General features: G+C 38.3%; 1 protein-coding gene across 3 annotated transcripts in view; it reads right to left on the bottom strand.

Annotated features, from left to right (window-relative positions):
• ate1 (arginyltransferase 1) overlaps positions 1-15,015 on the bottom strand; it is an 82,039-nt gene that overhangs the window by 60,430 nt on the left and 6,594 nt on the right. For all 3 annotated transcript variants that reach the window (XM_084391178.1, XM_084391176.1, XM_084391177.1), the window contains exons 2-6: positions 13,010-13,073; positions 12,362-12,424; positions 11,694-11,809; positions 9,526-9,711; positions 651-859 (exon numbers count right to left, since the gene is read on the bottom strand). In XM_084391178.1, coding sequence (XP_084247304.1) covers positions 651-859; positions 9,526-9,711; positions 11,694-11,809; positions 12,362-12,424; positions 13,010-13,073 — 638 coding nt within the window. The remainder of the gene's footprint in view (positions 1-650; positions 860-9,525; positions 9,712-11,693; positions 11,810-12,361; positions 12,425-13,009; positions 13,074-15,015) is intronic.

Here is a 15,015-nt window from a genome sequence, read left to right as displayed (position 1 = left end):
TTCAAGGACGGAGCTTAACCAGCATCAAACACTCTGACGGTTTATATTTCCACACAAGGGTCTGACACGCAAACTACATTGTTGAATAAATAAATGCACAAATTGTTTGTTTGCAAGAGAAAGTTCATAATGATAAAAAAAAAAAAAAATGAGTTCAGCTTGCTTTTAGTCTGCAAATGCAGAGGAATTTTATCATGTATTGTTTCTAAAGTGAACCACTAACCTTGTTCAGATGACAGTGACATTGACTGCTATCCACTTAAGATAATTGAATGACATATTGAAGTCAATCAAATCAATCCAGTCAACAAGCTAATTGAGGGATGAATCGCCCCAGTGCCGTCTCCAGGGACAATGACGTTTGGGGTATGAGATGGCCTTTCATACAGACTTGCTTAGAACGCAAAAACACTGGCTGTTTACCCATGCTGACTTCACCCAAGCAATCACAGCAAAAGCAGGAGAGGATTGTTTGTGAAGAGAATGGCCTGGAATATTTCCCTAGGATACTGGGAAACCACTGTGTGAGATAGCTGCAGTTTTGAGATTGCTGCAGGGTCCATTTTTATTGGTGCATCTTCTCCTGCTTTGGCCAGTTTAGTTACTTGACCTCAAAGTAGTATTACATACAAGCAAAGTTCATGACTTACCTCTAAACGGTGCAGCGGGTCATTGGGTAAGTACTCTGTAATGAACTCCTCCAATGATTTGGGCTGATTAGATGAAGATTTTGATGGGGCTGGACTCGGAGAAGAAGAAACCGTTTCTTGCTGCTTCAGTTGCTCCTTCTGAAGTCGTTTCTCTTTCCTAATGTCCTTAGCCTTCCGACACAGAGGCCTGTTGGGGTCGGCTCCCTTACCTAGAATTAAGAAGACAACCATGATTGAAGATATTTTCACGATGATTAACTGTCTTAATGACAGGCCAAGCATTATTGCATTGAATTTTCAGCATCATTACTCCAGTCTTCAGTGTCACATGATCCTTCAGAAATCATTCTGATATGCTGATTTGCTGCTCAAGAAACATTTACTATCAATGTTGAAAACAGTTGTCCTGTTTCATATTTTTGTGGAAACCGAGATTTTTTTCTCCAAATCATGTGATGGAGAACATTAAAAGGAACTTTATCTTTTGTAACATTATAAATGTCCTTATTTTAATTACTTTTTATGAATTTAATGCATCCTTGCTGAATAAAAGTATTATTTTCTCTTTTTTATATATATTACGGACCACAAACCTTTAAATGGTAGTGTATATTTAGCACAACAGGGACAACTTTATTGATAAAGAATTCATTTTTATTATTGATGCTTTACAAAGTAAGGCATAACTTTAAAAACTTTGTGACAATTTGCCACTACATACACTATACATTATTTGTCACTTCTGACCAGACTCCCATCACTGATAAAAAACCCTGAACTCTCAAGATATTGGCATTAACAAGATTCTACGAAATAATTAGAAGGAAAAGTTAATTTGTTAAAGGGGTCATGACATGAGAAATCAAATTTGCCTTGATTTTTTGACATATTAAAAGGTCTTTGTACCATTAAAACCTACACTGGATGCAAACTTTGTGTCAAAAGCAAATAGAACCCATTATAAATCACTAATGCTGTCTACACTGGATGCAATATCAATGTATGGTCAAGTTATGTTTAACACAGGCTTTATATGACACACAAATAAAAAAAACTCACTATAAAAACCAATTGGAAAACCTAGAAGAAACCAGCGGCAAATTAGACTTTCAGGTTCTGACGTCACACCTGCACCAATCTATAGCGAGTGACCGCTGATACTCTTTCCTTTGCAATGGCGTTAGCCAATCATAACTCGTTTACTGACGAGCCTTAAAGGAGCCGACCCTTAAAAACTGATCAGACAGAGGGTTAGAATGAAGGTTGAAAATAACTGTTTTTCCACATATCTATATTAGTTTCTTTGCTTTATTTTGTGCAACTTAACATTATAAGAGAACCTCAAGGAACATATTAAAATAATAAAATTAACCAAGTCATGACCCTTTTAAAATGGACATGATATTGCATTTGCATTTTAGTTTTAGTTTTATAATGTGACGTGTTTCTGAGGAGCAAATTAAAGGTGGAGAACTGACTCAACTTAGGTAATTCATCTTTTTTTCCCAGTTTCATTGTGCACATTAAGACCAGCGAAGTAACCAGGGCCATTTTGATTTCATGCTGACTTGGTTAGCTCCATGTGGCATGTGTAATTTTTAAGAACGTATGCCCACAGGCAGAGGCACACCCTGTGTCTAAAATATGTCAAATAAATAGTTCTGCACAGTGGAAAACTTGACATCTCCAAAAAGAGCAGAGGAAAACCAGCAGCAGGAGTCTAAAAACCTGAGGGCCGAGATCCCCAATGAAACAAAACTAAGCATCCATTTACAGACTACCACATAAACTGTGCGGCATGTTGCTGGTGATATCTGGTAGAGGGGCGAAGACTACAGGAGAGGTATAATCAATAACAGGTCTTGAGCACATCCCACATTTGGAGCCGTTTTGCTGGGTGTGAGAGCATGTTTCCATTAGCGGCTCGCGGGCACATTCGCTAACCGTAGGAGTGTGTGAAAGCAATCCTTTGAGCGAGTTACGAGCACGATGTGTGCGCTCCAATGAGTCGTCCAGTTAGCATTAGTAAACGCAGGGCCGAGTCCTCCCGTTTAGATGGAAGTCATTTGCGCTCCTCTGACATCATGACATCATCGCAGCTGTAAAACAACACGGGCTCTGTTTGTTGACACCCGCTGCTTTTGCGAGGTTTGTTCAGACCACTCGCGCGTTTAAATGAAAGTGTCAAGATGGTTGTTCATTTTCCCTAAAGGAAACTGAAGGAGGTGGTAATCCCAGATTGGGAATGACAGGCAGGGCTGGTCAGGAAAGGGGGGGACGGACAGGGTCATTGAATCAGTCACGGTTTCAGAGTGTGCAACAGCAGCCCTGGCAGTCAGCCATCCATTTACTACTGAGAAAAGATTAGAGAGAGTGAGCTTTATGGTGTACAGTAATGGTGTAATGCTAAGATAACACTCAGACACACACTCCAGTCATGAACTTGCAGTGCAGTTTATCTCTGACAACGGTCAACCACTCAATCACCTTATTTCACCTAAAAATGTTCATAATTCTGAGGCATTTCTAGCTATAATTACATTTCCGAGGATAATTTAAGAGGTGTTTGCTGGCGCAGAACTTGCTCATTTGATTTTAGGATGCTTGGCTGGGGATAACAACGCATTTGCCAAAGTCTCTGTGATACTCTGGTCTCTAGACATGGCTCTAGGCGACTCTGAGCTGATTAACTGGCAATTATGAAAACAGACGCACATATTTGACACAAGAAGTGTTTGTAATTGCAAAATGAAATGGTTCACATCCTGCCCTACTAGGTCAAGAACCATTTGTTGGACTGAGCAATCTAAAACAGTTTATGTGTGATAATGTATATTAATCTTTGGCCGTATATATCTGTGTATACAGTACAATAACCCGCTCACTCCCTCTCTTTCTCTCGAGCCCCCCCCCTCAATCTCTCTGGACCGGGGCCAGTCCCTCGGAGTGCTCCCGGCATCCCATGTCAACAGTTTACACGCCGACATCCTGTTTGGAGCAATAAGGAAAGCAGGGCCATTTCCTGCCTGTCCCTGTGCCAGCCGTCGACGAGCGTCAGCCTGCCATCAAACCCTTTCAACCCGGTTTGAGAGAGAGAGAGAGAGAGAGAGAGAGAGAGAGAGAGAGAGAGAGAGAGAGATCGCATCTCACAAAACCTGTCAGGAGCGTATAAATCAAATAAAAATTCATTAAAATAAGGAATTATATACTGCATAAAAAAGGATGCCTATTTATAAAACCATTATAATTTGTTGCATTGCTGCATCGAGGCCACAAGACATAATTAAAGTCATGAAGTAAGTTTTTCTTTGGAAGAAATTAATACTTTTATTAATTTGTGATAAGTGATTAAACCAATCAAAAGTGACAGTAAAGACATTAATATCAAAAGTTACAAAAGATTTCTATTGCAAATAAATGCTGTTCTTTGGAACTTTCTATTTATCAAGAAATTATGGTGGGAAAATTATCATGTTTCAACGAAAATATGAAGCAGCACAGCTTTTTTCACCATTTCTAATAATAATAAATGTTTTTAGAGCAGCAAATCAGCATATTAGAATGATTTTTTCTTAAGTTATATTTGGCCTTTTTTGCCTTTATTTAGAAAGGACAAGAAAATGTGCTTAATTGTCTATAGAGATATAGATATAGATATACATAGCTAGATCGATAAGCTTAATTGACGTTAAAATAATGTCACAATACAAAAAAAGGAATCCTGTCCTCTCTCGAACGATAGATTGATAGATAGAATAGAAAGATAGAAAGTCCTAAACAAAACTGGAGTGAAATTAAATGGCCTGGACATGTTCTGGATAAGTTTCAAGGGATTCGCCCATAATTCACTTTAATTTTAGGCTACAAAAAAAACTGTTTTAGAAGTGCAGCATTAACCGGATACAACTTGTTAGTTACACTTGCAATACAAAGCACAAATTTGGACCGGCTTTAAAAAGCACATTGATAACAGACTATTTACACTTTCCTCAAATAAATCTGGCCTTTACACGCTTCGCATGAGACGCGGGACCTCCTTCAGGACCTCCGAGCGCTGCTCTGTGACTTCCTCCGACAAAGAGCCGGAGTCATCGAGACAATTAGCCCTTTCTTAACACTCATTCTTCCCTCTTTTCCTGTTAATACCTCCAGTTGACTTAGAGGAGGGAATGTTTCCGGCCAGGGTTGTAAATACGGCACAGGGATGATAGAGATGTCGAATGGCTTTCTTCCAAACCAGAGTAAACATGAGCGAGAGCTAGAGCAGATGCTGGGCCGGATCCAGGTCGAAGACAGCCTGCGTTCTGTTACTTGCACTGTTTAACTGAACTATCCTGAGCGGATAGGAGCCGGTGTGGTGCTGTTTGGTTATAATACAGTAGAGTATTGTATGAATTCATCATCACACTACTCAAGCACACACACCAAGAAAACCCCTCAACACGGCTGACGGGGGTTCATGGCCCCGGGACAATTCACAATTGGTTTGAAAGCAATACAGCTGCTTAGGATCAACATAGAAGTGATAGTTTTAATCACTTGTCACTTTATCACTTTCCGCCCGGTTACGACAGTGTTATGTTAATGACGTAAATGCAATTCAACTCACTTAAAAATATTAGTACAGCACTTTTCAAAAAACATTCTATTCCAAAAACAGCTTTACAAAAAAACAAAAAAAAGACAATGACAATCTCCAGCAAGCAAGGCAACTAAAGCAAAGAAAATCTTCTTAAAGGGATAGCTCACCCAAAAAATTCTGAAATAATGTATATGACTTATTTTCTTCTGTTGAACACAAAAGATATCTTGAAAAATGTTTGTGGTCCAAACAACATATTATATTTGCATTCACTGCAACACACTTTTCAAAATATCTTCTTTTGTGCTCCACAGAGGCCAGAAATGCATATAGGTTTACAGACATGATGGTGCGTAAATGATCGATCATTCCTTTAAGATCAAACCTAAGGAGGAACCAAGATCTAAGATCTCTGAGAGCTCATTTTCCTCTGACTGGGACCGTTTTAAAGATAAATAAATAAATAAATAACACTGAATATTACCACGTTTGAATAAAAATTGTACAGATTGTACTGAGGTCTGATAGACCTTTAGCAAATAAACACGTGGTGTTGCAAGCGGGCCGTTGTGTGCAAGGGAGAGATAAACTCTGACAGATCCGTTCCTGCGGAAGACACATTCTCCCTCTCTAGCAGTTAACAGTTCGTAAAAAGTCCAGAACTGCCTTTCCTTGAGGACTCATGGACACACATTTACAGTTGCGCACACTCATGTGCATGCAGCAACTCACAGACACATTCCTTCAGATGTATGTACTACTCCTGCAGAAACACACACACACACACACACTTATGCGGACTCCCTGAGGGGACAGTGTAAGGTATATTTGCTGTGCGGGGATGACTCAGGGCTGGGTGAATTAGAGCTGGCACACTCCTTTATGGAAGGAAAACATATGGAAAGAAGAACAGTTGGGCGTGGGGAAGAGAAACACTTTTACTACCTGGACCAGCCTTTACTGGCACAGTCAACACCAAAACACAGAAGGCTCAACCCACTTAGTCAGCATGAAATCAAAATGTACTTTCATAATACACATTCCTGGTTAGAAACTGCTCAGAACCGCTGCTCGGATCACAACAAATCTAGTTTTAATTGTTCGTTCTTAGTTTCTCATTAACATGAATTATGAGTGAAGTTCTAAGGCTGGCCACGTGTACTCGGCTTCACTTCATTCAGCTCAAATATCCAGAGAGACCATTTACAGATTCTGTTGTTTATAACCGGAGCATTAACCTCCTGTGAGGAATCAGTCATTTAGCTCCGTCCGTGTCAACGCTAACAACAGACATAACTCAGACGTAAAGATGGTCATAAAGCAAGCAGCAATAAATTTGTCACCAGGTGGTTTCCGTTTGGAGATGGAGAGAGCGAGAGTTCTCTCCTCCTTTTGGGAGCCTCTATAAATCCTTCCCATTTCCGGACTGTTCTGTGGGGGTGCTCATTCCAGGGGCTTGTAGATGAATGGAACTTTTAATTTGCCTAAAATTCATATTCAAAGATGTATGGTCCTCATGCCTCAAGTCTACAGGGAATTTATTATACGGTTTGGCTCACAGCACTTCACCCTCGGAGGAAAGCTAGTAGATTTTCTTTTCTTTTTTTACATTTAACTAAAGGATAAGATGGTGAAATTGTGTAACATAGGAAGTGATACTTGCAGGAATACTTGCAGTATCATTTTACACAGATGATGTGAAAAAAGTTTATATCCCGAGGGAGCCACCACATTTATTTCTTGACATATGCTGCCCTCTATTGATCCTCAGTGGAATCCCTTGTTTTGCTATTCTAAGTTTCTAGAGGCAAGGCAAGTAGTCATTTATCAGACACTTATCCTTACTTACTAGTCGTCGTTTATCAGACACTTATCCTTACTTACTAGTAGTCATTTATCAGACACTTATCCTTACTTACTAGTCGTCGTTTATCAGACACTTATCCTTACGTACTAGTTGTCGTTTATCAGACACTTATCCTTACTTACTAGTCGTCGTTTATCAGACACTTATCCTTACTTACTAGTAGTCCTTTATCAGACACTTATCCTTACTTACTAGTAGTCGTTTATCAGACACTTATCCTTACTTACTAGTAGTCATTTATCAGACACTTATCCTTACTTACTAGTCCAGTTGGGTTTATTTTAGGACCCAGATGATTTTAATAACATTAGGTTCCCTTAATGCAGTGGTTCCCAACCAGGGAATTTTAAATTGTCATTTAGGATGAGACAAAAGCATTAAAATAAGCTAAAACAACTAAAATTGTATTTTAAATCAGCCCCGTTAACAGGTGTTTTTTTCTCTCTTTGGAGAACCAGGTTCCAAGAACCAAGATGGTCTTGAAAAATGTGGATATAGGTGGAAGCCTAATTTTAAAAGTGTGAATTCAAGACCTGGAAAAGTAATGTGAATTCATAAAATATTGAAACAAAATGAGCAATTTTACAATGAATATGCATTTTACTAGTTATGCCAAGTTCCAAAAATAACAAAAATATTGTAAGTAAAAAAAAAACATCCAGTAAACCACAAACAACTGGAAAAGTGACTAGGCCTTCGAATATTGTCAAGCCTTAATTGTTGAAGTATCAAAGTCTTAAACCTTAAAGTCTCTGAATCAACTTAGTTCAATTTTCGTACAATATTTCCAGTGCTGCACTGCAACTGATTCTACAACAACAAGGCCAAAGGAATCGTTTTTGTAGTAATCGCTAAAAAATATTTGTGAACTAAATGTGATTGGAAAGGCATTATACAAAGACACTATAAAGACATCACATCTTTCTACCGAAAAGCCCTCACTGGTTGCACACAACAGCAAACATTCGGCAAGACCGGTGTAAGACCAATTCAAGGATAAATGAACCAATTCTTTTTAATGAAATGGTCAAAAAGATTTATAAGCCTGAATCACTTGCTGGCTGACTGAAACAATCAAATCAATCAATCAATCAATCAATCAATCAATCAATCAATCAATCAATCAATCAATCAATCGCTACTTTGGACGAAAAGAACCAAGAACTGTAACTGTGTTATTTGAGACTTAAAGGGGTCATATAATGCCATTTTTGTACAAGTTAATATGATTCTTTAGGGTCTAAATGAAAAGTTTGTAATATACTTTAATAAAAAATTCTCATTAGTATTGTAAGAAAACACTAATTTTACCTGGTCAGAAACAGCTCTGTTTTCAGCACGCCGTTTAAGTGCATGTGTCTTTAAATGATAATGAGCTTTGCTCACCCCGCCCCTCTGTTCTTTGGGCGCTTTGACACAACATACGTGGAGTGTTGCCTTAACAACAGTTGAGGGTATATTTTGGAGAAAGAATGGCAGTCTCTGAGGACACATCTGTGCAACCGTATCAATTTGAACCGGAGTCGGACCCGGAACAAGATGACGGCCCCAAAGAAGTTAGACAATTAAGGCTCGAACAGGACGTTTCTGAATGGTTGGTTAACGTAATGTCACTTTGATCTATCTTTGTATGTACTGGCAGGGTAGAGTAGTGAGATACGAATGCTATGTGTTTACTGATGTATACGTTAGTTCATTGACAGATTGATGTTACAGCTAATGGTCATGAAAAACATTTTTTCGGTAAATGTAGGCTTGTCTGTGATGCGTAACGTTATCTATGCAGCGTTAGGTACAACTGTCAGGGCTGAAGCACTCAAATTTTAATGATCTGTTATAAAAATAACCAGTCTGTGAGACTATGACAGTCATTAGGCACATAAACAACACATACTCAGACAGGAGCTAATACCTTTTTCAATGTTCTCGTTTATAAAGCAGTTTGGTGAGAAATGATTCGCGCAAACATGAAAGCATTGACGTTGATCGTGGGGAATATTCCCTTCGAAAACAAAACTCAGCCACTGCGTCTTCAGCGGTTCGGATTTAGAAACATCAAAATGACTGCTGTGTTCCTTATTACACCCGAGAACAGAACACCACAATCGCTTAGACGCCATTCTGCTCCAGCGTATCAACAATGGCGGACTATGATGACAGCTCGCTCAGGGCGGGTCTGTGTTGAAACGCTTCTGTCAATTAACAATTGTGGGAGGGGCTTCCGACCGTGTGACGTCACAAGATCGAACGGCTTGATTTGAGATGGGGGAAAACATATAAGGAGATTTAAAAATAAAACACTGGATGGACTTTTATCATTATATGATGGTTGTGTACAGGCACCGCCAACACACATCTCAGTACAATCAACTTGTAAAAGTGCATGTACCATTATATGACCCCTTTAAATGAGTGTAGAGACTGACCTGGCTTGGCCGTAACATTTGAGGTTTTCTCTGCTGAAGCGGGCGCTGCGTCTTCTCTGGGCGTTGAGTTGGAGGACTCAGTGTCTAGGCTGGTGGTGATGTCTTGTATTTCACCTTGGTCTATTTTCAGTGGATCTTCAGGAGGGGGTCGCACATCTTCTTCATGCACAGAGTTCATGGGCTCTCCTAAAGAATCAACACATTTAAATTTAAGATGACCATCATGGATAATGTGATGCCGTCTACTACAGGGATTCACTCAAATCACACTTATACTTGGAACTATCAAATTATGCAGGGCCACGTTTCCCAAAAGCATTGTTGAGCCTAAGTTGTAAACCAACTGCACCAAAGGACTCTACGATCTACTTACGCTTAAGGCCTATTTATACTTCTGCGTCGAACTCACGCCATAGCTACGTCGTAGGCTTTGTGTCGCGCGCGTACCCTTCGGCGTACCCTGACGTGCACCTCTCCAAAAATGTAACAACGCGTCAACTCTACGCGGACGCAAGCGCTGTGATTGGTCTGCTAGGACCGCTCCCTCTGCATGTGTAATTGCGCGTCACCGCGGACAACGACGCAGAAGTATAAATGAAAACCAACGCGTTGCCTACAGCGTAGAGGCTCCGGCGTAGGTCCGACGCAGAAGTATAATGAGGCCTTTACAATGCTTTTGGGAAACACAGCCCAAATCATTTGAAAAGAAATACACAATTGGGAATGGGTGCATTAAAGGGACAGTTCACCCAAAAATTTAAAAATTAAACAAAAATTACTCATCCTCATGTCGTTTCAAACCAGTAAGACTTTTTATTCATCATCTTCATTCATCATAAAATTGAGATTAAACTACTGGAGTCACATGGATTACTTTAATGATGTTTTTACTACCTTTCAATTGTGTAGCTGTCAATAGAGGGACAGAAAGCGCTCGGATTTCATCAAAAATATCTTAATTTGTGTTCTGAAGATGAACGAAACACTTACAGGTTTGAAATGACATGAGGGTGAGTAATTAATGACAGAATTTTCATTTTTGGTTGAACTAAACGTACAATTAAACACCCTCAAACAAGCTATAAATTTATGTCTAAATGGTATGAAATGGATCTTGTACTTGCAAACACAATTTTAGTTCATAAACACTAAGAAAATGTGTCATGCCCAACACCACACAAACAAATTGAGCACAAGAAACAAAAAAAAATTAGTAAAAGAGAAGAAAATAGCAAAATATGGGAGGGATAACACATGATGCCTGGGTGACAGGAGGGGAGTCTGGTTAATGTCTGGCCAACAGCACAAAGCGCACCTGACAAAAACGACTGGGTTTTTCCTGCAGCTATAGCCACTGTCCTCTGAAGTATGGACGAGAAGGGCTTTAGACGGCTTTTGATTTCTTCTAAAACATCTGGGATGGCATATTAAATCAGACCAGACCACAAGATAAAAGAAACAGACAGAGGCTATACCTGTAGAAAACATGCCTTGGGGATGCAACTCTTCTGACTGGGCTATATATTGAGTCGGATATATTCAGATATGATTTTGTGCCAATGTAAATTAAACAACATTGTGAAAAAAAGAGACATTTTAATAGAATTTTTGATTTAAACTTGTTGTGAATCATTTCAAACTGTCCATTTTATATTCCAAATGTTTGTGTCACTCAGAAATGTTAATCTTCACAATTCATTAAGTGGCATTTCTCATATATGAACATGTTTCATTATAAATATAATGCAAATGTACTGCAGGTAGATGTTATCATATCATATCATATCATAAAATATAAAATACTCTTTTGTTCATTTCGAATCTGTTTTCAATGTTGAAATGGTGGTTTCTAACTTTTGAAAAAAGAATCTCCATATCGGAGAGAATTGATAACTAAATATAAATACTGAATGTAATCAAAAGGCTCTAATTTATGAGCCAGCCCACAAGTTAAAAAGTAAATGATGTGTTTAAATTGGCCTCTTCGATTTGTGGCATCACACCCTCATGTTATTTTCATATGAAGAGGTTTTCAAGTTATTTAACAAAACACAGATAAAATAAACATTTAACATAGCATCCAGCTTCATGATACCAAGTTGTGGATCATGACTGATCACGACCAGAAGCCAAATAATCTAGTAAGTGGCACTCGCTCGCTCGCTCACCTTCATGTCCCTCATCACACCGCTCCACTGGCATCTCTCCTTTGGAGAGAAACTTGTTCACTCTCTTCAAGGTCTTTTTGTGAGTCTTCGACGGATGGAAGTTCAAGGCATGGCACCTGTCAAACAGTAAGTACAACTAGTAAAGTTCTATATAAATGCCTCATTCATTCAACATATTAATGTATAAAGAAAGACCAAACACACAATTTGTTTCCAGCAAATTAAGCCGCGGTCACACTAGACTTTGAGCATGCGAAATTTCTTCGGACACTGCAATAGTCGTGATATGACTTTATAAACATGAATTAAACATATAACAAATAGTAATGCATTCAAAATGTAAAAATATACAATCTACTTAACTTTACTGCAAAAATATTGTTCTTTTAATTCAGCCAAGAGGTCACTCTGTGTGACGCATTGATCTTTTACTGGTAACACATCTTCACGTGATGCGAATTCGCAAGTCAGAGTTCACCCAACCCAGCAGCGAAACGCAAAACTTTGCATGAGCTTGCGTTTTACGGTCTGATGCATTTGCATGCGTAAGAATGGAAGTCAGTGGAATGAAAAGTGTAGTGTGACCGCACTTTTATACACAATAAGATAAAAATAAGATATTAATTTTAATTTATCACAAAGTATCCTATTCACAAGCAAGCTTTTACCTGATGGTGTACTGTGGGCAGCATGTCTTATTCATAATAGGCTTGTAAACATATTTGCCACTTCTAAAAAAAAAAAAAAAACACAGGGGAGATCAATTTAAATATAATACAATTTAAATGTATCCATACATCAATAAGCCAATGATTATTCATTAAATCAATTATAATAAAATCATGGTTAAAAATTCAGTTGTTTTAATAAGTGATATAATTTATTTAAAATGTATGCGTATACATCTTTACTAAATCTGGCATTGTTTACTATGAATATTGCTGACTCTACTTGTGATTTTCCACATTTGTAACTGGCTTTGGATAAAAGTGTCTGCAAAATGAATAAATGTACAGTTTTCTTGCCAAATATATCCAGATTAAAATGCGTTTTCATGTTGAATTGAACCATTTATCTTGTTCAAAGAAGTGTGTGAGCTCAGGGAGTATCTCTGAATCTGTCACTGTGTTAAGCTCATTGAACTGCCCAGACTAATGCATCCTGTTAATGTGTAAAAGTGTTTCCTGCTAAGACATTACGCACAAAATCCTAATCATGCAGCACATGATTTAAAGTCAAGTCAGAAGATTGAATTATGAAACGCTCATTATTAGAATTTAACAGTTCAGAGGTCAGACAATAGTTGACATCAGGACCTTCTCCAGCCTCTGTCGATGAGATCTTGGTAGTCCTGCACTGTCATAGTATGGGACCACATGCCTAGGGAGAGAACAACAATATTTAGATCATACACAACACAAACTTATCAAGTTAAACCTCTTAAATAAAAGACATGCATGAACATGAGAACAGGAGGGCATCTGATCCTTATAGCCTTGTGTTCTGAGACACAGTGAGCCTCAAATGGACACACAGTTCAGGAAGGGAAAAAGTTTCCTTTGACGTCATGGAGAATTAAGCTCCCACACAGGGACACGTATAGGACATCTGTCCTCAAAGCTTTGAGAATTCTTTCAGTTTTTTGGCTGTGGGGTTAAGATGTCTCTTTTTCTAGACTGAGCCATAATCCAATCAATACAAACACTGAGGAGAATACAAACACATCTTGTGGACTAAAAACAAAGATTAAAACCACACAATACCGACAAGACATTTAAACAATGACACATATACACAAATAAAAATGAGTGAACAATATACATTTCAATGTGAAATGGTAATACCAATATCAATAACGAGAGGGCAGGATGTCTGACCTATAAATGTGAAATAGGCTAGAAAATCTTTTACATAGGCTAATATTTAATCAAAGCTATCTTTTTAACCTAGCTTTTAGTTAAGTGCATTGTACATTGTAGATATAATTTACTCTCTTTTAGCTTTCTACACTGACCTCATTATACTGTTATGTGAGGGGGTATGTCTAAGAGTGTGTGGTCTTACCTTCATATATGCCTTTATACATGAATCTCTTACTGTTTTTAGTTAATTGTGAAGCACTTTGGGCAACAACGTTGCTATTAAATGTGCTATATAAATAAATAAAAGTTGAAAGCTGACAAAAAAAAAATTAATTCAAAACAGAAATGACTGATTAGGTTGTTGGTAGATTTTGGGACTGAAACAATGGGGTGCTAATGCTCCTCTAATCTGCCAAAGAAGATCGTCAGTGTACAATCAGCTGATTTATATAGCTAGTAAAATTCATGTTCAGAATCTCCATAATTACTTTAAGCAATAACACAGTCTAAACCTTTCAATAACAATGTATGATATATCAGTACATCATCTGATATTTATTATGTTATTTCATTTTTGCATGTTCAATTACTTTTGCCAGAACTAATCTTTTCCATAATCTAGCGCTTTCCTTTTTAAGAGCATGATTTATTCATATAAGAAAGGATTTTTTTTTTTTAAATAGACATGAAAATGCACATTCCGAACTTAAATGGTTGTAATTCAAGTATGCTTTAGAATATCTAAACGTAAGATTGGTCTTGTTTTAAAGAAGACATTTGGCATATTTTTGTATAAGTGAAATATATTAAGAAAGTGAAATAGAAAAAAAAGTTATAGAAGTTTGAGTTTATGAAAATGTACAATGTAAAAATTTCATTATTCATATTTTATACAAAATATATATTTTCAAAACATGTTGAACTCTAAAACTGCAAGAAAATCAAAGCCAAAAATCTGAACGAGTTGTGTTTCAAATTTTAGGTTGATATCTCAAAAAATGAGCTTTCAGTAAGATTTTGTTTGGGCGCAGTACCAAACTTTTTCACTAGGTGACAATGGCTGGATCCCAAATGGCCTTGTGGACCTCCTTCGAGTTCACACTTGGAGACGTGAGGAAGTGCAGACCTAAGGGGCGTGTATTTTGGGACAGGCCACAGAAAGTCAAACAGCCACGAAACTCCTCCCCTCATTTATCTGATTGGGCGTTCGCAACTTCGCAATGATTCCTGGGTAGGTAACTCGTGTGGAGGGTGCGAAAGTGCGGGCTTCGCCGAAGTCCGCATCGAGGGCACAAAGGCGGCGCTCGCGAGCACACTTCTGAGCGCTGAAATGCAGAATGGGACACCCTACGGACTCGTACACTTGGCGAGCACACGCAATTTAAGGCTACGAGACTGCGAGTCCACATGAAGTGTGCCATTTGGGATCCAGACTATTACTGCCCATATAAGGGCACCTC

This window comes from Rutilus rutilus (assembly GCF_951802725.1).
Source record: "Rutilus rutilus genome assembly, chromosome: 20".
NCBI classification, from domain to species: Eukaryota; Metazoa; Chordata; class Actinopteri; order Cypriniformes; family Leuciscidae; genus Rutilus; species Rutilus rutilus.
Note: the sequence above shows the minus strand (reverse complement) of the source record. Positions and strands in the feature narration are given on the sequence as shown.